Source organism: Panthera uncia, chromosome B1 (genome assembly GCF_023721935.1).
Source record: "Panthera uncia isolate 11264 chromosome B1, Puncia_PCG_1.0, whole genome shotgun sequence".
Classification (NCBI taxonomy): Eukaryota; Metazoa; Chordata; class Mammalia; order Carnivora; family Felidae; genus Panthera; species Panthera uncia.
In genome coordinates this window covers 84,125,278-84,147,541 of record NC_064811.1, presented here as the reverse complement: position 1 = coordinate 84,147,541, position 22,264 = coordinate 84,125,278, and the positions used below count along the sequence as shown (strand labels likewise).

The 22,264-nt window shown below is 34.7% G+C and overlaps 1 protein-coding gene across 7 annotated transcripts in view; it reads left to right on the top strand.

The window, feature by feature from the left end:
* SLC9B1 (solute carrier family 9 member B1) overlaps positions 1–18,289 on the top strand; it is a 72,359-nt gene extending 54,070 nt beyond the window's left edge. For 3 of the 7 annotated variants that reach the window (XM_049632144.1, XM_049632143.1, XM_049632141.1), the window contains 6 exons: positions 5,113–5,300; positions 9,316–9,422; positions 10,259–10,408; positions 15,699–15,807; positions 16,380–16,516; positions 17,949–18,289. In XM_049632144.1, the coding sequence (XP_049488101.1) occupies positions 5,113–5,300; positions 9,316–9,422; positions 10,259–10,408; positions 15,699–15,807; positions 16,380–16,516; positions 17,949–18,161 (904 nt within the window). In that variant the 3' untranslated portion in view covers positions 18,162–18,289. The other 4 variants (XM_049632145.1, XM_049632148.1, XM_049632147.1 and 1 more) reach the window with 4 other exon arrangements.
* Positions 18,290–22,264: the final 3,975 nt, after the last annotated feature.

The window sequence follows — 22,264 nt, the reverse complement described above, 5'->3', positions numbered from 1 at the left end:
AATTTTTTTCCACTTAATGAACATGGTTCCTCAATTCAAAGTGATAGATTCCCCAAATATTTTGTAATACTTTAATGGGGGCTCATTTTTGTGTTTTACACTTCCTATTAGCTTGTTATTGCTTTATCTATTGGCTTTTGCCTTCTTGCAGGGAATAGCCCAATAATGTTACCAAGCAAGGTGTCTAGAAGCTCAGGCTGAGATTAAGATTCTTACGCAGTAATGTACTGAGGGAGGTCTCAGTTGAAACTTCTGAGTGAAGAAAGCCAGAGAGACTATGGGGTAAATCAGTGGTTCCCGAACTTTGCTGTACATTAAAATCACCTTGGGAGCTTTTGAAAATCCCAACAATCAGAAGAGTAATGTCAGCAAGATAGCAGAATACGAAGCCCCAGGCTCTTCTTCTCCCACATTACTGACTTAAAAACATAAGAACCAAATTACCTTTGTGAGAAATCCAGAAACCACTTGAGAGGTTGCAGCTTCCTGTCCAAGTGCAAGGTCAAGAAGAGACACATTGGAGTAGTTAAGACATTTCATTGTATTTACCCACCGTATCTCATCCCCTCCCTGCACAGCAGAGGAAATCAAGAGAAAACTCCCAACCCCTGGCTTATCCATCAGGAAGGAAAGAAAGAAACTGGGACATGTGTCTACATTCTGGCATTTTGAGTCAAGGGACAGGTTTCTGTCTCACCTAACTCAGAGTGCTGACAGAAAAAGAGTGGCACACTTTGGATACTGAGGCACATTGAAAACAAAGGTGAGTCCTGTGGGTTGCTCTAGCTCCTGAGATATTGCAGTACTGCAGACAGACCTTAGGGGTGTTCTGGAGCAGAAAAAGGCAAAACTTTTCAGCTGGAGATAATGTACCCAACCCTGAGAAGCTGCATCCCAGAAATGTTTGAGAGACCCCTAGAATCTCTAGCCGAGCTGATTTGTGAAGAACTTTCTCTAGTGAAAACAGTTCATAAAGACAGGAAGAAGTGACTGTTTTTTCAAGTATCCAAATGATGGCTCCAACAAAGGAATGAAATGAAACTCCAGAAATCAACCCTAAACAAATGGAAATGTATGAATTACCCAACAAATAATTCAAAATAACCATCATAAAGATGCTTAATGAGTTCAAAGAGAACACAGAAAATCTAAAATAAATCAGGTAAATGATGCATAAACAAAATGAGAATACCAACAAAGATGAAGAATCTGTAAAAAGCAAACAAAAGTAAAAATTCTGGAGCTGTAGAATACATAACTAAATTGAAAATTTTACTAGAGAGGATCAAAATCATACTGTATCAAGCAGAAGAAAGAGCCTGTGAACTAAAAGATTGGTCACTTGAAATTACAAGTCAGAGAAGCAAAAAGCAAAAGAGAAGTGAAGAGATCCTAAGAGATTTAAGGGATACTATTAAATGGACTAATCCACACATTATGAGAGCTCCAGGAGAAGAGAGAGAGAGATGTTCAGAAAACCTACTTAAAGAAATAATTGCCAAAACTTCCAAATTTGAGTAAGGAAATAGATATACAAATTCAAGAAGCTCAAAGAATTTCCACTAGAATAAGACTAAAGAAACCCACACTGAGACACATACTCAAGCTGTCAAAAAATACATAAAGAGGGGAAAAAAGACAGAGAATCTTAAAGTGTCAAGAGAAAAGCAAGATCACCCATAAAATAGGATTTCTCAGCAGAAACCTTTTATACCAGAAGAGAATGAGATGATATATTCAAAATGCTGAAAGAAAAAACCTGCCAATCAAGAATACTATATTCAGCAAACCACATGTAAAACTTTTATGACATTAAATTTGGCAATTATTTCTTGAATATGACACAAAAAGCACAGGCAACAAATATGAAAATAGATGAGACTGCATGAAACTTAAGAATTTCAACACAGAAAAGGAAACAAAATGGAAAGAGTACACGGAATGGGAGAAAATAATTGCAAACTATGTCTGAAAAGGTCAATGTTCAGAATATATAAACAACTCCTACAACTCAACAATAATAATTTAAAAAATGGACTTAATAGTGGGCAATGGACTTGAATAGAAATTTCTCCAAAGAAAATATACAAATAGCTAACAAGCATATGAAAGTACTCAATATCTGTAGTCATTAGAGAAATGCAAATCAAAACCACAATGAGATATAAGCTCACACCTATTAGGATGATCATTATCAAAAAACAAAAACAAAATAGGGGCACCTGTCTGGCTCAGTCAGAAGAGCATGCAACCCTTATCTTGGTGATGTAAGTTCAAACCCCATAATGGGTGTAGAGATTACTTAAAATCTTAAAAAAAAAAAAAACAAAACAAAACAGAAAATAACACAAAATAAAGATTGGCACAGATGTGGAAAAATGAGAACCATTGTGCTCTGTTGTTGGAAATATAAAACAAGCAGTTGCTATGGAAAACAGGTTGGAAGTTCCTTAAAAAAAAAACAAAAATAGAATTACCATCTAATCCAGTAATCCCACTTTTGGGTATATACAAAAGAATTGAAAGCAAGATCTTAAAGAGATATTTCCACATCCATGTTTATTGGAACATTATTCACAAAGTCAAGAAGTGGAAGCAGCCCACACTGACAGATGAATGGATGAAGAAAATGTGGTATATACCTAAAATGGAATATTATTTACCTGTAAAATATAGATAGAAATCCTGTCACATTCTACATCATAGATGAACCTTGAGGACATTATGCTGAGATAGATAAGCCAGGACAAATGCTGTATGATTCCACTGATCTATTTAGAGTAGTCAAAATCCTGGTAACAGATAGTAGTATGATGGTTGCCGGGGGGTTGGGTGGGGGAGAAAGGAAGGGGAGTTATTTAATGGATATAAAGTTTTAGTTTTGTAAGACAAAAAAGTTCTGGAGATCCGTTATACAACAATGTGAATATAGTCAACAGTACTGAACTGTGCCTTAAAAATAGTTTAGAGGGTAAATTTTATGTGTTTCTTGCCACAATTAAAAACATTTTTTTAATCCTAGTACTCAGGTCAAAGACTGATCTTAGATCAGTATGTCTTAGAATGGGATCCAGGCAGGGGCACCTGGGTGGCTCAGTCAGTTAATTGCCACTTCTTGATTTTGCCTCAGGTCATGATCACACAGTTCATGGGATCAAGCCCCACGTGAATCATTTCATCAGGCTTGTGCAGACAGCACGAATTCTCTTTCTCCTCTCTCTGCCCCCCCAGCCGGCTCACCTGTGCAACCTCTCTCAAAATAAACAAAGAAAAAAAAATGAGAGCCAGGCATCAGTGTTTTTAAAAGTACCCAAGTACATAGTAGGCAACTTCTAAGATTATTCCCAGTGATCCCTGCTATCTAATATTTTACACCTTTGTGTAATACCCTCTTCTTGAATATGGGCTGGACTTACCTGACTTGCTTCTAATGGACAAAATACAATGGAAATGATAGGATGTCAATTCTAAAATTAGGTCATGCGAAGACCATGGCTTCTACTTTGCATGTTATCTCTTCCATTCTCTTTAATTGCTTATCGTGGGGGAAAGCAGCTGCCATACTGTGAGTAGCCTGTTAAGAAGCTCCCATAACAAAAGATTGAAAGCCTGCCAACAGCCATGTGAGTAAAATTGAAAGCAGATCTTCTACACATTTCATGAGGACCTTGATGCAGAGGCATCCAGCTAAGCCACACCCAGATTCCTGACCCACAGAAGTGTGATAATAAGTGTTTGTTGTTTTAAGCAATGAAATTTGGGGATAATTTGTTAAGCAGCTACAGATAAATAATATACCAGGTGATTCAAATGTGCGGGAAAGTTCAGAAACAACTGAACTGGGCAAATAAGCTTTCAGAGAATTCTAGGCTCTCTCATTCGGAAAGACTGTACAGTCAGAGGCAAAGGCACTAAACTGTCAGACCCTCACATCAGTCAGTAATTGACGGGAGCTGTCTGGAAGAAGGAGTGGGAGGTAAACCTCCTTAGCACCCCCAAGTAATCTCTTCTAAGCAAGGGAAGGCTGCTAGAAAGCTGCAGGTGTTGGGGGTTAGCAGCCAACAGCAGCAGCTGGGGGATGTTGGTAAACGGTTTCTGCTGGGGCACCAAGAACATCTCTACACAAGGTATATATTTCAGTCCTTAAAAAGTTAATGTGGCAGAGATGAGGTAAAGTACTAAATAGGATATACCAACAAAGATGTTCTGAGCAGGAGTTTCCCCATTCCTCATGCATGTTATCATCCACACTCATTGTTCCTTCTTTGGGGCAGGCATCTCTGTTCTTTATTGACTTGCTCAAGAGTTAGAAGTAGGAAGGAGAGTACATTTGTCTGGCCATTGTTACAGTGGCATTCCAAATAATCACCTGTTGGATTTCTTCAGAGATCCCTCCTGCTCCTAGCATCTGCCGTTTCTGGGCTTGGAGCATTTTTAGAGGTATACCATATCGGGGTGCCTGGGTGGCTCAGTCAGTTAAGCATCCAACTTCGGCCCAGGTCATGATCTCACAGTTTGTGAGTTTGAGCCCTGTGTCGGACTCTGTGCTGACAGCTCAGAGCCTGGAGCCTGCTTCAGATTCTGTGTCTCCCTCTCTCTCTGCCCCTCCCCTGCTCCTGCTCTGTCTCTCTCTCTGTCTCAAAAATAAGTAAGCATTAAAAAAATTTTTTCAAGTATACCATATCTTTTGTAGCAATGTTTACTCACACACACTTGGCTTATAATTTCTTTCTTCAATCTTAAACTGTCTTTTATCTTACTGGGCTATACGTATTTCCTTGTCCATTGAGGATTCTCCTCCTTTTTTTTTTTTTTTTCTTTCTAGTTAGGTTATGAGTTTTCCTATTATTTTTACATCTTCATCTCAAAGGATTTAGGGATGAAGGTAGAGACAATTTGTGCCCAGACCAACATCGTGAATGAAATCTCTATAAACTTTTAGGCAGCACTAAAAAATGTGTGAAAAATTTTACCACTATTAAATGACGTTGACCCAAAAGCAGAATTTTTACTTTTGAAGTTATTGTAAATCTGTAAAGGCTAATATATTTGTTGTGAAATTTAATATAAAACACTTTTGTTAAAATGATGTTTTAAAATTGGTTTTCAAAGTCTTTCTATTAGTTTTGTAGTAGGCGCTGTCTCTCCTGCTGTTGTTGTCCCTTCCATGCTACTTTTGCAAGAAAATGGATATGGTATTAAGAAAGGAATTCCAACCTTACTAATAGCTGCTAGCAGTTTGGATGACATCATAGCAATCACTGGATTCAGTGCGTGCTTGAGCATAGCCTTCTCCTCAGGTAAACAAAACACAACTGCCACATCATTCACAGCCTTTTCTGGTTCTTTTAAACAAGACTTCTGGCTTTCCTCCTTATTAAAATTTATTTATTTTTACATGTATCGTCTTTTCGTTCTTCATAGAAAGTTCACTCTAGAGCAGGGAAGAAACTGCAATGGATTGAGAAACCACTATTTAACACAAACACTATTTAATAACCATAGATTTAAATTAATCTGACAACCCATATTATCATTTTTCCGTTCATGTTGCTTTGCAAATTTTATCAGTTTTCAATAGAAATTTTTAAGCAGCAATATTATTAGTACTGCTAATATATTTAATATATATTTCTCAAATATACCTTTTGGGCCATCATTATAAATAGCTGGTTGCTCTATTACTAAGACATCTTAAATATATAGAGTATGGACAACTGTGTGCCTTTTTGGTAGTGGTAGGACAAGATCTGCAGCACTTCTGAATCCCAAGGTAATATTTGATCTTGAATGTCACTCTGCGCAAATTGTGAAAGTAAATGTTTCCACGTTTAGTAATGCTTTAGTTATTCGCAATGTTTGAAATTCAGTCTTCTGTTTTATTGAAGCACCAAAATATTTGAGTTGAAAAGTACTATGTACAGTTTATCTTAAGATCAAGACCTAAATAAATAAGAAAGGAAAAAAAGGAAAAGATAAACTCTGCAGCATATCCTCAGGAATAATAACTCTTTTTAAAAAATTAATTTATTTAAATTCAAGTTAGTTAACATACAGTGTAGTATTGGTTTCAGGAGGAGAACCCAGTGATTCCTTACTTACATATGACACCCAGTGCTCATCCCAACTAGTGCCCTCCTTAATGCCCATCACCCATTTAGTCCATCCCCCCCACCCACTTTCCCTCCAGCAACCCTGTTTGTTCTCTGTATTTAAGAGTCTCGAATGGTTTGCCTCTGTCTCTGCTTTTCTCTCATTTTTCCTTCCTTTCCCCTATGTTCATCTGTTGTGTTTCTTAAATTCTACCTGAGTGAAATCATATATTTGTCTTTCTCTGACTGACTTACAATAACTCTTTTGATATATATCCACCCAGACTTCTCTTTCTCCCTTTCTCTATCTCTTTGTCTCTCTGTCTTCCATCCCAATATTCTTATAAAATTATAAGAATTGGTCATACTTTCTTGTAACCGGAGTTGTTTTGCACTTTGCTGTATATCACTAACAAGTTTCTTTTCAGTAAATATATTTCCATGACCTTTTAAATGGTTGTGTAGTTTTCTTTTGGCTGTATCATACTTACTTAACCTGTTGAAAATTGAAGTTGACTCCAATATTTACTGCTAAAATAATGCATGGTTGAATGTCTTATAGCTAAATAGTTGTACCTAATCTTAACATTTTCATAATCTCAAAAGTGGAATTGTTGAGATAAAAGTATATATAGTTATAAGCTTTCTGACATATATTACCACAATGTCATGTCCTAGCAGGGTAAAAAACCTTGCTACTTTCTCTTCACCTTCTTCAAAACTAGGTATTACTAGTTTTTTATACCTTTGTTAATTTGATAGGTGAAAAGCGAGGCTTCTTTAAATGAAGTGGTTTGAATACTAGTGATATTTTAAAATATTCAAGTTTATTGGCCATTGGCATCTTGGAATGTTTTATACATTGCTTTTCTTGAAATCCTTTGCTTTCGTCTTACAGGTGTGTTCATCTTTCGTTCTTTTTGATTTGTCAAGATTCTGCATAAAATTAGGAATGATAACCTATACTCTATAGTTATCGACATTTGTAATTTTACTTTAACCTTTATCTTTTTTTTGTTTGCAATTCAGAATTTTAAAATTTTTTATTGTCAAATCTGGAAATCTTTACCTTCATGACAAGTATCAGTAATTCTTTCAAAAAATATTTTTTGTGCTCCTCTTCCATTGTGCCAATAGCTGTGCCAAATACTGAGGATAAACACTGAACGACAATATTAGCTTTTGTTGAGTAATTGCTTTGGTACTTGCTCCAAGTTCCATAGATATTTTCACTCATTTAATAGTCACAATGGTACTATGTTCATTTTACAGAATAGGAAACCAAGGAACAGAGGTTAAGTAACTTGGTCAAAGTCACAGACCCAAAACTGGAAACCCAGTTTTCACTGAGATGCAACCCCATACCCACACTTTTAAGTACTATTCTATACTATTTGACACAGCAGAGAAGTCCATGTGGCTCATGTTCTCAAGGAGTTTGTGTTAAACAAAAAATTACAAAATGTGATAAATAGTAGATAGTATGCGGTGCTACACAGCATGCTACAGGAGATCACACCGAATTTGAGGAGGACAGAAAAAGTGAAAAACCAAGCAGTTACATGCTTAGAAAATCTTCTCTTGACTCATGACTGTATAAACTGTCACTTAAAATGTTAAGGACTTTCAGGATTTTATTTTTACGTTAGATCTTCAATACGTCTATATTTTGGAATATCATAGATATGGAGACCTCATCTTATTAGGTCTGGGTCAGTTGGCCTTTTTATCATTATATAATGTTCTTCTTTATCTCTTGTGACTTTTTTGTATTTGACTTAAATTTTATTTTGTTTGATATAAGTATAACCACCCTGCTGTCTTTTGCTTACCATTTGCATGGAATATCTTTTTCTATCCTTATAAAAACTCAAAGTGATAACTTAATTTCAGTCACATATGAAAATTCTAATCCTTTACATCTCACCCTCTTCACTTTGTAATCCATGTCACAAATTAAATCTTTTTATGTTGTATACCCATTAACAGTCTTACGGTTATATTCATGTCTTTATCTTAAATTCTATAACAGAACTGAAAGTGATTAACTCACCACTGTTACAGTATTACAGGATTCTGAATTCATCTATGGTATTTACCTTTACCAAAGATTTATATTTGTGTGCTTTTGTATTGATAACATCCTTTTACTTCCACTTGAAGATTCCCTCTAACATTTCTTGTAAGTCAGGTGTAGTGGTGATGAACTCCTTCAACTTTTGTTTATCTAAGTCTTAATTTTTTATTCATTTTGAAAGGTAATTTTGTAGAATAATATTCTTGATTGGCAGTTTTTTTTTCTTTCAGCACTTTGAATTTATCATCCCACTCTCTTCTGGTCTTTTTAAGGTTTCCACTCTGAAATCCTCTGATAATCTTCCAGGAGCTTCCTTCTACATGATGAGTCACTTTTCTCTTACTGCAACTTCTTAATTGGTTTGTGGAGTTCCATTAAGGCTTTTGGACTGTATGTTGTTAAATTGATGCCTCTGTGAGGGAACAAGGTTCTGGGACTTCCCAATCTACTATCTTATTGTTGTCACCCTGCATTTCTATAATTTTTTAATAAAGAACATTTCTAAATGTATACATACACACACACACACACACACACACACACACACCCCTTATTGAGCTAAATACACATAGCATAACAACTTTTTTGTGACTCAGGATCTTTTTTAAAACTTATTACTCTAAACTGCAGATATGAGTACATAAAATATATTAGAAACTCAATTGACTCCTGACTCGAATATTCCTAGGATTGATCCTGTAATAAATCTTCTGTTGTTGTTAAACTTTTCTTTACATTTTTAAGTCATTTGTTTCTTTGTCATAATAGTATATTGGAGAAGAAACACGTGCTAGGTGCCAGAGGTGTTCCTTTGTCCATTTCTGTCCATTCTTCCACTTCACTTGGTCTTTCAGATTGTATGTGTAGGTGAGCCACATTATGGCTTATTACTTCTTTGTTTTCTGTCCTATATTTTCAATGAACATTTCTGAATTGTGTGTATTTATTAAATTATTTGACAATATATAATTTATCAAACAAATCATATATTTTCAAGTATGTGAATATTAAAGGTCCATTTTTGTATATTTGTTCTGGAAAGTATGTGCCTTTCTTTATGAAACCACCTAGATTTGATCCTCTGATATGTGAAGTATGTGAAAATATTTCTCTATGAAATGTTTCCTTTATTGTGTGTCCTTACAGGCAGTGTACTTAAAAATATCCTCGCCTCTTTCCGGGACATACTTATTGGTGCGCTGGCAGGAGCTATTTTGGGAATTTTTGTTCGATATTTTCCAAGTGAAGATCAGGTAAATAAAAAGTTTATTTTTTAGAAGTATACTATTAGATATTTCTTTTAAAAATTTGAACTTTTGGAAGAGCCATAAACAGTTAAATGTAACATTTAATTCTCCTTCCCCCAAAATAGCCTCCAATGCCTACGCTCTGCTTAAAATGGAGCACAGCTGTGATTGATACAAGTCAATGGTCTTGACTAGAGTCTCTGCTTCCTAATTTGGCAAATAAGAATATCAGAAAAGTGTACTTAACCCAGAGTACCTTTTCAATTCCACCACCCCTTTATTCATTGAATTGCCTGTTGACCCCTGACAATTTTCCCTCATGATTTTCCCCTCCAATTTTCCATTGAACATTTTTGGGAAAATAGATTGCCATTTATCTCTGCATGTTTTCTAACTTAAATTCACTCCCACTTCCTTTGGCTAAGGCAACTCTATTAAACTCAACCCTTTCCTCTGCCAAAGGATATGCCATTACTCTTGTATTTCTGTAACTTCCATCTTAATTTCCCCTTAACAATTGTCTTAGCTAAAGAGATATTAAAATATATAGAACTACATAAGGGTCTCTTTCCTTTCTTCTTCACTTACAGCTAAAGTATTATAGCCATTTTACTGACATTAGTATCAGAGATGTGGCAGAGGATAAAATGTAATAATTACAAATTTTTTCACTTGGTACCAAATCTGCTAAAATATTTGGTGGTGAAGAATGTAAAAATTTTAGACATTATTTAATATAACATATAGAGACATGATATCAAAAGATAAATAATCAATGATAGAAGATGTAAATATTGTATTATGTATTAAATGTAAATTAATTTCTAAATATCTAATTCTAGGCAAAACTTTCACTGAAGAGAGCATTCCTTATTTTGAGTATGTGTGTTTCTGCTGTCTTGGGCAGCCATCATATTGGTTTACATGCAGCTGGAGGATTATTCACACTAGCGTTGTCTTTTGTTGCTGGGGTAAATTGGTCCACGGAAAAGGTGAATATTTTTAACACATTTTTTAAGATAAATTAACTGGTTTTTTTTTTTATATCATAATAGACATTTAGGAAATCTCTTTGTTCTAGTTGGAAGATGTTCCAGAAGTTTGTGTCTTCAAGAAAGTGTATAAATCAATCAAGGAAATAAAATATTTAGGAAAGGGACCTGGAAATACAGTAAAATGAAATCATAAGTTGAGCTATCACATCAGGCTGCTTTCTTTTACCCAAGTTTTATGCGATATGATTATATAACTTTTATTTATTTAATTTATTTTCTTTAACTAAATTTAAATTATTTAAATTACTTAATTTAGTGTTATTTTATTTATGTATATAATTATTTTATTTTATTATTTATTCATTAAAATTTTAGTTATACAGTTAATACAGGAAAAATGCTTATAAAAGATTAAAACAATACAAAAGGCCCACACATATAATAAAATATAAGACTCCTTTTCCCCTACCACTCCCAAATATCATACCCCTCTTCCCAGATTTAATCATTTCCTTTAATCTGTTCTCTATTTGTACATTTAGATCATTTCCATTTTGTTATTATAAACAGTGCTGCCATGAACAATCCTGTTCATGTGTCCTTTTGCAATTACGCAAGCACTTCTATAAAAATAGATTCCTAGAAACATAATTGCAGAATTTAGAAATGGAATATTTCTATTTTGATGGGTAGTGCAAAATATTCCTTCAAAGAATTTAAACAATCTGATGGGTAAGAAATGATACAACATTCTTATTCTTTGTTTACATTTCTCTCATTAGTAGTGCAGTAAACTTCTCTTTATATATTCTTTTTTAACTACCTATTCATCTTCTTTGACCATTTTTAATTGATTTATTTGCCTTTTGTTCCTAATTTATAGTTTCTTTATATCTTAATGCCGCTAATCCTTTGTTACGCATATATTGCATATAATTTTTGCTTATTTTCAACTTTGTTATGTCTTTTGTATAGTCAAACCTGTCCATTTTTCTTTTTTGTTTTGGATGCTATATCTTGTTTAAGAAGGATATCTTCAGCCAAGATTATAAGATTGTATACACAATATCTTCCATATTATCATCTAATATTTTGTTAGTTTTTATTTGTTTTATTTTTGCATTTGGCTCTTTAATTCATCTGAAATTTATTTTTTTAAATGCTGTTAAGGATATATGTGTGTGTGTTTATAAATATGTATACATATACATATACTATGTATCTACGGACACATATATATGCACACAAACTGGACAGGCATTTTTTGCTAAATTATGTACTGACTGATCCATTAATTATTCAATAATTTTTAAGTGCCTCTTTTACCATGAGCTAAACTCTCACGTTATATACACACACACATACAAGTTCATTTCTGGAATCTATTCAATCCTATTTATCTAGTTCTCTGCCAGTACCACTCTATTTTAAATCACTATAGTTTTATGTCTCAAAATCTAATATGGAAGATTCCCTCTCATTGTACTTATTTTTAAAGTATTTCTTTTTTTTTAATTTTTAAAAAATTTTTTATTTTTTAAAATTAACATCCAAATTAGTTAGGATATAATGCAACAATGATTTCAGGAGTAGATTCCTTAGTGCCCCTTACCCATTTAACCCATCCCCCCCTGCCACAACCCCTACAGTAACCCTCAGTTTGTTCTAAATATTTATGAGCTTCTTCTGTTTTGTCCCCCTCCCTGTTTTTATATTATTTTTGTTTCCCTTCCCTATGTTAATCTGCTTTGTCTCTTAAAGTCCTCATGTGAGTGAAGTCATCTGATTTTTGTCTTTCTCTGACTAATTTCTTTTTAAATTTTTTTTTCAACGTTTTTTATTTTATTTTTGGGACAGAGAGAGACAGCATGAACGGGGGAGGGGCAGAGAGAGAGGGAGATACAGAATCGGAAACAGGCTCCAGGCTCCGAGCCATCAGCCCAGAGCCTGAAGCGGGGCTCGAACTCACGGACCGCGAGATTGTGACCTGGCTGAAGTCGGATGCTTAACCGACTGCGCCACCCAGGCGCCCCATCTGACTAATTTCACTTAGCATAATACCCTCCAGTTCCATCCACGTAGTTGCAAATGGCAAGATTTCCTTCTTTTTGATTGCTGAGTAATACTCCATTGTATATATATATACCATATCTTCTTTATCCATTCTTCCATCAATGGACATTGGGCTCTTTCCATACTTTGGCTATTGTTGATAGTGCTGCTATAAACATGGGGGTGCATGTGTCCCTTCGAAACAGCACACCTGTATCCCTTGGATAAATGACTAGTAGTGCAATTGCTGGGTCATAGGGTAGTTCTATTTTTAGTTTTTTGAGGAACCTCCATACTGTTTTCCAGAGTGGCTGCACCAGCTTGCATTGCCACCAACAATGCAAAAGAGATCCTCTTTCTCCACATCCTCGCCAACATCTGTTGTTGCCTGAGTTATTAATGTTAGCCATTCTGACAGGTGTGAGGTGGTATCTCATTGTGGTTTTGATTTATAGTTCCCGGGTGATGAGTGATGTGGAGCATTTTTTTCATGTGTCGATTGGCCATCTGGATGTCTTCTTTGGAGAAGTGTCTATTCATGTCTTTGGCCCATTTCTTCACTGGATTGTTTGTTTTTTAGGTGTTGAGTTTGATAAGTTCTTTATAGATTTTGGATACTAACCATTTATCTGATATGTCATTTGCAAATACCTTCTCCCATTCTGTCGGTTGCCTTTTAGTTTTGCTGATTATTTCCTTTGCTGTGCAGAAGCTTTTTATTTTGATGAGGTCCCAGTAGTTCATTTTTGCTTTTGTTTCCCTTGCCTCCAGAGACGTGTTGAGTAAGAAGTTGATGGGGCCAAGATCAAAGAGGGTTTTGCCTGCTTTCTTCTTGAGGATTTTGATGGCTTCCTGTCTTACATTTAGGTCTTTTGTGCATTTTGAGTTTATTTTTGTTTATGGTATAAGAAAGTGGTTCAAATTCATTCTTCTGCATGTCGCTGTCCAGTTTTCCCAGCACCACTTGCTGAAGAGACTGTCTTTATTCCATTGGATATTCTTTCCTGCTTTGTCAAAGATTAGTTGGCCATACGTTTGAGGGTCCATTTCTGGTTTCTCTATTCTGTTCCATTGATCTGTGTCTGTTCTTGTCCCAGTACCATACTGTCTTGATGATTACAGCTTTGTAGTATAGCTTGAAGTCTGGGATTGTGATGCCTCCTACTTTGGTTTTCTTTTTTAAGATTGCTTTGGCTATTCGGGGTCTTTTCTGGTTCCATACAAATTTTAGGATTATTTGTTCTAGCTCTTTAAAGAATGCTGGTGTTATTTTGATAGAGATTGCATTGAATATGTAGATTGATTTGGGTAGTATTGGGATTTTAATAATATTTTTTTTTCTTATCCAGGAGCATGGAAATTTTTTCCATTTTTTTGTGTCTTCTTCAATTTCTTTCACAAGCTTTCTATAGTTTTCAGCGTATAGATTTTTCACCTCTTTGGTTAGATTTATTCCTAGGCATTTTATGGTTTTTGGTGCAACTGTAAATGGGATTAAAGTATTTCTTGACTGCTCTTACACAAATTCTTTCTTAGATAAACTTTAGAATCAGCTTGAGAAGTTCCTGACCCCAAAATTATATTAACATTTTGTTTAGTATTGCAATAGTATCATAACTGTAAAATAAATTAAATGGTTAATAATAAGTTACAATTAAATAAATAAAAAGAAAATTACTAAAATTCTTTTTTATGTGATAAAAGAAATCAAACAGTAAAGAATATGTTACATTAAAAGTAACAACTAGGATAATGTGCCACCAAGAAGAAAGAGTAAAATTGTTTTTCTTTTTTTCCTTTTTTAAACTTTACTTTTATAAATCAGAAAGCCAAGTCATAAGGGGAATAGTTAGGAATATAGTTTATACCCAATACAAAGGATATGAAGGTTTTATGTGTCTTTAAAAAAAGATAAGCCCAGACTGAAACTAAAATCTCTTCATCCAGATTCCTTGAAACGAGCCAGGGTACCATTGCATCAGTAGGGGACTTTGTTGTAACCACATAACTGGAGAAGTAGCCCTGGGAAGGGTTCATTCTCAGAAAGGAAAGACAGGCAGGCAACCAAATAAGAGTCTGTATTATATGGGTTTGGTTTTGTTTTCAGGAAAAAATAACTTTGAAGTTTTCAACATGTGTCCTTTGGAAGCAGGCCTGACAGATTACTGACATTTTTTGCCTAGTAGCTTAGAACATATCAAGATTCACTTTCATGGGCTTGGGTCCCAAGATAATTGTTAGTGGAGGCCTTATAAACTCCCTTTTGAGAGCTGAAATGTTTGCATAATCTTGAGTATGTTCTTACCAGGCATGAGGTAGTGCTAGTTCTGTATTTGTTCAGTTACCTTACAAACAAAAGCTAGGGTTCTTACTGAAACATCAGAACATGTCTGGAACTCCAAAACCTTATTTGTTTCATGACAAGATTACCGAATATTTTTATTGAGTAACTTTGTAGATTTTTTTTCCAGTTTCAAGGAACATTTATTTCTATTTTACTTCTTTTTTTAAAGTTTTTATTTTAATTCCAGTTAGTTAGCATACAGTTGTTATATTAGTTTCAGGTTGTACAATATATTGTTTCAACAACTCCATATATCACTCAGTGTTCATCACAAGTATACTCCTCAATCCCCATTACCTATTTCACCCACCCCCCACTCCCCTCCCCTCTGATAACCATCACTTTGTTCTCTATAATTCAGAGTCTGTTTCTTTGTCTCTCTCTCTCTCTCTCTCTCTTTCTTTTTTTCTCTTTGCTCATTTGCTTTGTTTCTTAAAATCCCCACGAGTGAAATTATACAGTATTTGTCTTTCTCTGACTTATTTCACTTAGCATTATGCTCTCTAGCTTCATCCATGTCATTGCAAATAGCAAGATTTCATTCTTTTTTATGGCTGAATACTATTCCAGTGTGTGTGTGTGTGTGTGTGTGTGTGTGTGTGTGTGTATACGTACCACATCTTCTTTATCCATTCATCAATTGATGGGACACTTGGTCTGCTTCCATAACTTGACTATTGTAAATAATGTTGCTATCAGCTTTGTAGATTTTTTAACCAAATTCTACTTAAGTGTTTGACTAAAACAATTCACCTACTCAATTTTTATTAAACTTTAACATTTCATCTACAAATAAGATATCTTAAGTTCAATAAATATTGACTTTAATTTCTAAAATGTAATCATTTTCATGTGTTACAATAACTAAAAATATATTGTTCTTTTCTACAGATTAGAGTCCAAAGAGTTATTAAAACTGTATGGTGTATTTTTCAACCCCTTCTTTTTGGCTTGGTTGGATCAGAAGTATCTGTTACATCTCTTAAATCAAATGCTATTGGTAAGAATAATTAGAGGCACAAAAAATATAAGATTTGAAAATATTTAAGAAAATTATGAATGATTTTTATTTTGTTTACAATATGTCTTTGGATGCTACGAGAACCTTCTTCAGAAACTCATACTGACACAGTTAATAACATATATTTGCTCTTATGTTACCCCGTGTGCTCTTTGCTACCAAAGACAGCCCTGAATATCTTTTCCTGAGTGACCTGAGGAAATGTAGGCTGGAATTCATTTCTGACAAAAAATATTACATACTATCAGCACCTTTTGAATACTTTATTTTGTAGTGAAAGTTCAAAGTCTATTAACTCAGAATTAAATAAATGTAGTCTATCTTATCTTTCATGGTACCTCTAAAGTGCAAGATCATCTCTTGCACTTTACATAGAAGCTTCAATCATATTTTTATTTTTTATGATTATTATTTTAACTTAAGAAAATGAAGACATAAAGAGGCAATAGTCTTAAAATGCTTTCAGTACTTCTGCAAATCACATCTCTAGGTATAAAGAACCACTTCTTCCCAAATATATTATTATTTATGTTTGTTTTTATTTGTTGTAGGCATTTGTGTTATTACCATGAGTTTGGCATTATTGGTTCGAATTTCTTGTACTTTTTTATTGATGTGTTTTGCTGGTTTTAGTTTTAAGGAGAAAATATTTATTGCTTTATCGTGGATCCCCAAAGCTACAGTCCAGGTAAGAACATATTGAGGCATTTTAATAATTTTTAATGTTTATGACTTTTTAATCCTAAATGAATAATGTTACTTTAATCACAAAATGTGGGCTACTAGCCTTACTTTTAAAAAGCTTCATTGATCACAACTACTTGTTGAAAATGATGTAATATTTTAAAATCTGTTTTAAAAGCAATTCTTCTGAAGTTAAAAAGTGTACTTTTAATGACAAATACTTCCTAAACTTCTGAAACATTTTTTCCCTATGTTCCCAAAATATAAACTAAGAATATATCTGAATACTGGAATGTTTACATTTTGCTGAATATTGTAGAGCTAACTGTTACAACTTTAAAGTAGAAACACATTCTTTTAAAAATATATCTTTCCTACCCCTGCCACCCACTCCACCATACATGAATGCACATATATTATTTTTAATTATGCATTTAATTTGTATGGTTTTAATTAATGACTAAATCTCCCCACCAGACTATCTGGGAAAGACAAGGAATAGTGTCTGGTTTCCATTATATTTTCCCCAGCCCTTAACACAGTGCCTGGCATGCAGGAGGTATACAGTAAGCATTACTTATCTACAAGAATGAATGATGAGTGAGTGAATGAATGAAGGAGTGAATGAATGAATGAAAAGGGAGACCTTGTAGTTTTGCCCTCTGATTTAATGATATTCTGTTCCTACTCAAAGGTGTTGCTACTTATTGTTAGACTTTTTAACGTGACAGCATAATGTCTTGATTTCCAGAGATTCTTTCTTCCATTGTTACTCCACCACAGAAGGTTGTGAATTTTCATACGACAAAATTTTCTGTGTCATGATTAAAAAAGCAGGTCCATGGGGCAAGACTGGCTGTTTTGAATACCATGTTACTTGCCTATAACATTAGGCAACTTACTTCCTAATCTCTCAGTGCCCACTTTGTAGATTCCACACCTCTTGTCAGTTTTACAATATACACTGCCTCCCAAGTAGGAAGAACAAGGAGAAGACAAGCAACAAAATCCTAGAGAACCATAAGAAACTTTAGTATTTTGTGTTGTCTTGTTACAGCCAAGAAACTAATCATCCATGATAAAAGCAAATAAGCAAAACCCTGGTTTGTTTAAAACTCCTGAGGTTCTGCGAGTAATGTGAGCACTCAAAAAAGATAGTTAAATGGGAAAGCTGAGATAATAAGAATACGAAACCAGCCCCCAAATGTCTGCACGCTGATTTGTCACTATTTCACTTTTCATCCAGATATATTTACTAGGGAGAACATAAAATTGATGAGTAATTCATGAAAATTCCTCAGCACTTTAAGGCTCATCTCTTTTCTGATAGCCTACCACTAGGTTTCATTTGTTTTAACAGAAGCATTAACTTTTATCATATAATAACTATTTTAACATTTTTCTTTATGCCTCATCTTTTTACCCTCTAAATGCAGGCTGTATTAGGTCCCCTGGCTCTAGAAACAGCAAGCATCAGCGCACCCCACTTGGAACCATATTCAAGGGATGTGATGACAATAGCATTTTTAGCCATCTTGATCACAGCTCCAAATGGAGCTCTAATTATTGGCATACTGGGTCCCAAAGTACTTGCACGCCATGATCCAAGCAAAATCAATGTGAAATTGACAAAATTAGATCTTCATTAAAAAGTTTATTTGCCATCACCTGCCTGCTTCTTTTAATAAATTATCTTACATGAGAGAAAAGTTAAAACATACAAGTGTGTGGAGATTGTACATAGAACCAAGGATTTAATAAATGTGTAATTTCATTACAGAGCTTTCCTATGATTTTTTATTCCAAGATTAATTTAATAAAAGCAATGTAAATAGAATGACCTCTTAGTATTTATGTATTTCAAGAACAAAATAAATCTGTAAATACTCTAGGAAAATTTAAAGCAATCCATCAGGCTGAATCTGCTGTTATATTACAAACTAAATACAATACAAAATTAAATGAACCTAATGACAGAAAGGTAAGAATCTAAGCTTCCAAACAGAAGTAGAACTTATCATCAGTTTAGTAATTCATTCACTAAAAAGATCACCAGAAAAGGAAAATACCAGGAATAAATCTACCAACTTTAAGTGGGTCAACAATACGTATTCTATATTCTGTTTTTAGTGACTATCTGAATAAGTGATATATTAAGTAAAAAAAAAAAAATTAAATTTATATTACTTCTGCAGTATCCTTAAAATGACAAGTTTAATAGTTTTTTTTTTTAATCTTTTTTCTTTTTTTAAGTTTATTTATTTTGAGAGAGGGGGTGCAGAGAGAGAAGAGAGAGAATCTCAAGCAGCCTCTTCACTGTCAGGGCAGAGCTCCATGCAACCCACAAACTGTGAGATCCTGACCTGAGCCGAAATCAAGAGTCAGGCACTTAACTAACTGAGCCACCCAAGCACCCTGCAAGTTTAATTGGTTTTAAATTTTTGTAATGTTTTTGTTTATTTTTGAAGGAGAAAGAGAGACAGAGCATGAGTGGGGGAGGAGCAGAGAGAGAGAAAGACACAGAATTCCAAGCAGGCTCCAGGCTCCAAGCTATCAGCACAGAGCCCGACGCGGGGCTCAAGCCACAAACTGTGAGATCATGACCTGAGCGGGAGTCGGACGCCTAACCGACTGAGCCACCCAGGCACCTCTTAATAGTTTTTAAATGAAATATTGTAGTATTTATTTACAGGTATAAAATTAAATCACAAATGGAGATAAACCATGATTTTTCAACTAGAATAAAATAAGGATTAAAGTCAGCCTACAGAAATGAAAGACTGATAGACTTGTCCATGTGAGATTTTCTTTTCCTTAGTGATACAGAATCTCCTTTCAATTCTGGCTGATGAAGTCAGCTATGCTTATATAGAACCCATCACAAGCAAAATGCAGTTTCAGTTTATTTCAAGATTCTTTATTTTAAAGTTGGAAGGGTCATGTAAAATCTTCTCAAATAGCCTTAGTGGAGCCTTCTTAGAAATCATTCAGACTTCTTTGGCAAAAACCAAATGCAGGAACTAGTCATTACTTGGTTTCTCTCTTCCCTCTTCTATGTAAGTAAGGTATTAAAATAGCACAGAATGTGAAATTTACACATAAATTTGCAAAGTGAAGCAACTATAAGGCAACCAAAACTATGCATTTATTCCTATTAAGACTGGGACCTTTGGGGTGCGGAAAGGAAGAGGAATATGCAACTCTTGATCTCAGGGACATGAGGTACAGCCCAATGTGAAGCGTAGCAATTGCTTAAAAAAAAAAAAAAAACTGGGACCTTTCACAAAATGGAACACTAAAACTGTCAAAATTTCAAACACACCTAGATAACTCTGGGAGGAGATAAAATAACTACTGTTCTAGTAGCATTTTCTTGTACATTTTTACAACTCAGCATAGACTTTGTGCCTCATTTTCAACTAAATTCCAATACTAAAATTCTAAAAATTTAAAATTCTAAACTTCTGCAATGTTATCACTAATGTTTAAATCATAAGGACATACCATTTTACCAGTAAGTAAATGAAAATATATTTATATTCACAAGATAGTATTTTACATTTATAAGATAATTAGATTTTAAAATAGGAAGTTGATCTTAATAAAAGATAAAGGTACAATAAATCATTTTCAGAATGAGGAACTATGGGGTTTTTTTAATTAAGAAAACTATCATTTTTGTGATTTATAGATTTTTTTTTCTTAAGTATTAAATTTAATATTTATATGTCCATTAGACCAAAACATTCTACATTTTAAGGTAGTATTGCAGGCATTCAGACTTAATTTGAATTTAAAGGTTTCTGTGTGTAAAAACTAACTTCATTAATGTCATTTTAAAATTACAACTGGGAGCACCTGGGTGATTCAGTTGGTTGAGCAACCAACTCTTGATTTCGGCTCAGGTCATGATCCCAGGGTCAAGAGATCAAGCCCCACATCGGGCTCCATACTGAGAGTGCAGCCTGCTTAAAATTCTCTCTCTTCCAAGGGGCACCTGGGTGGCTCAGTCAGTTAAGCGTCTGACTTTGGTTCAGGTCCTGATGTCACAGTTCGTGGGTTTGAGGCCCATGTCAGGCTCTGTGCTGACAGCTTGGAGCCTGGAGCCTGCTTTTGATTCTGTGTCTCCCTCTCTCTCTGCCCCTCTGCTCATACTCTGTCTCTCTCTGTCTCTCAAAAATAAACAAATGTAAAAAAAATAAAAATAGAAGATTCTCTCTCCTCCTCTTCCCTCTCCTGGCACATGCTCTCTCACTCTCTCTCAAATAAAAAAATAAAATTACAACCAGTTAACCATGTGTACAATATCCTAGTGTTTATAGTATTTAAACAAGTAAATACAAGAATATTGTTCCTTATAAACTTATCAAGTATGTCCTTGTTTACTTATTAATATTTTTTACTGTTTTAAGAAATTTTTATTAAAGGAAGAGTTTTGTAATCCAAAGTACATTTCCTTGTTCAGATATTATTTCTCTTATTTAAAACTGAAATGACATTCTGAGCTATTCCAAAGTAAAGAATTATAAAATTAAAGAAATGCTTTAAATTTTTGTACTTTGCTGAAAACCGTTTTTCCCAGGATCTATAAAACACCAGTTTTTATATTGCGTGTGTCTGTGTGTGTGTGTGTTTGAATCAGGAAGTAATCCAGAACCAGCATTATGTTTGCTACACCTGGCATATGATCAGTACATAAGGCTCATAGTTTCTTTTCCTCTTTTGCATTTATTTTACATTTAGCAGTTTTTTCCCCATGATAGTTAAGCTTTTTGGTGCTTAGATAATTTTCTTTGGTGAAACATGAGTTTCTCTTCATGGTCCCTGATCAATTTTAAAGAGTTGGGACTACAATGACATTGTTAATTGCTTCCTGGGCAGCCTTTTTAGCTTGGTAGGCTTGTGGTACACCAACACTTTACCAACCTTAGAACAGAGAGACTCTGGAGATTCAAGGCTATGAAGAAGAGGTTCTGAATTATCAGTCTCCAACAACACATCAGTGATTTTTATCAGCAACAGTAGGGTGCATGGCTTGAATAAAAGGAATCAGCCATTCATCCCAATTTGCTTTTGCACTTGAGGTGGTGCAGATGCCAACATGGAAGTAGTCAAAGGCTCCTGACCTTGTACATTAACAGCAGGCTGCTACATGGTGACTTGTGGCTTTACATTAAGATGTTGAGGATAGCAAACTCCCCAGCATATTTGTACTGTGGAAGAGTACTGACAGTAGGAATAGCTAGAGCAGCAGCTGCTGAGGTTGTTGGGCCCACTGTCTGTGCTGTTACCAACACACCATTGACATGACTTGTGGAACCTATAAAGGAGCTAGGCTCAGTATTAAATGGTAGTCTAGGAACAGCTGGGCAGATAGCACCAGGCATATTTTGGAATGGATGAGGTCTGGAACCCTGAGCAGTCCAGTGAGGACTTGGTCTTAGTTGAGCAATTTGGTGAAGAGGATGGTATGCAGCATGGTTCTGAGTCTACAGGGTAGCTGCCATGAAGTGACCTGAAGGAGGTGGATCCAGGTACTGTAGTTGTTTGCAGCTGGTGATGAAGTACAATACTAGCTGTTGTATTGTCACCAGAGCCAGAAGCCTCCTGTGTTCTTTTTATGTCAAGTTAGGATTTTTTTTAATTTGTTTTTCGATTCTCAAATTGTCCCAAATATGGCCCTTGGGTACCCTTCACGATCGTTTCTGTACTCTCTGGATATGATGCCATAGTGTTTGAATGCTTTCTTCCT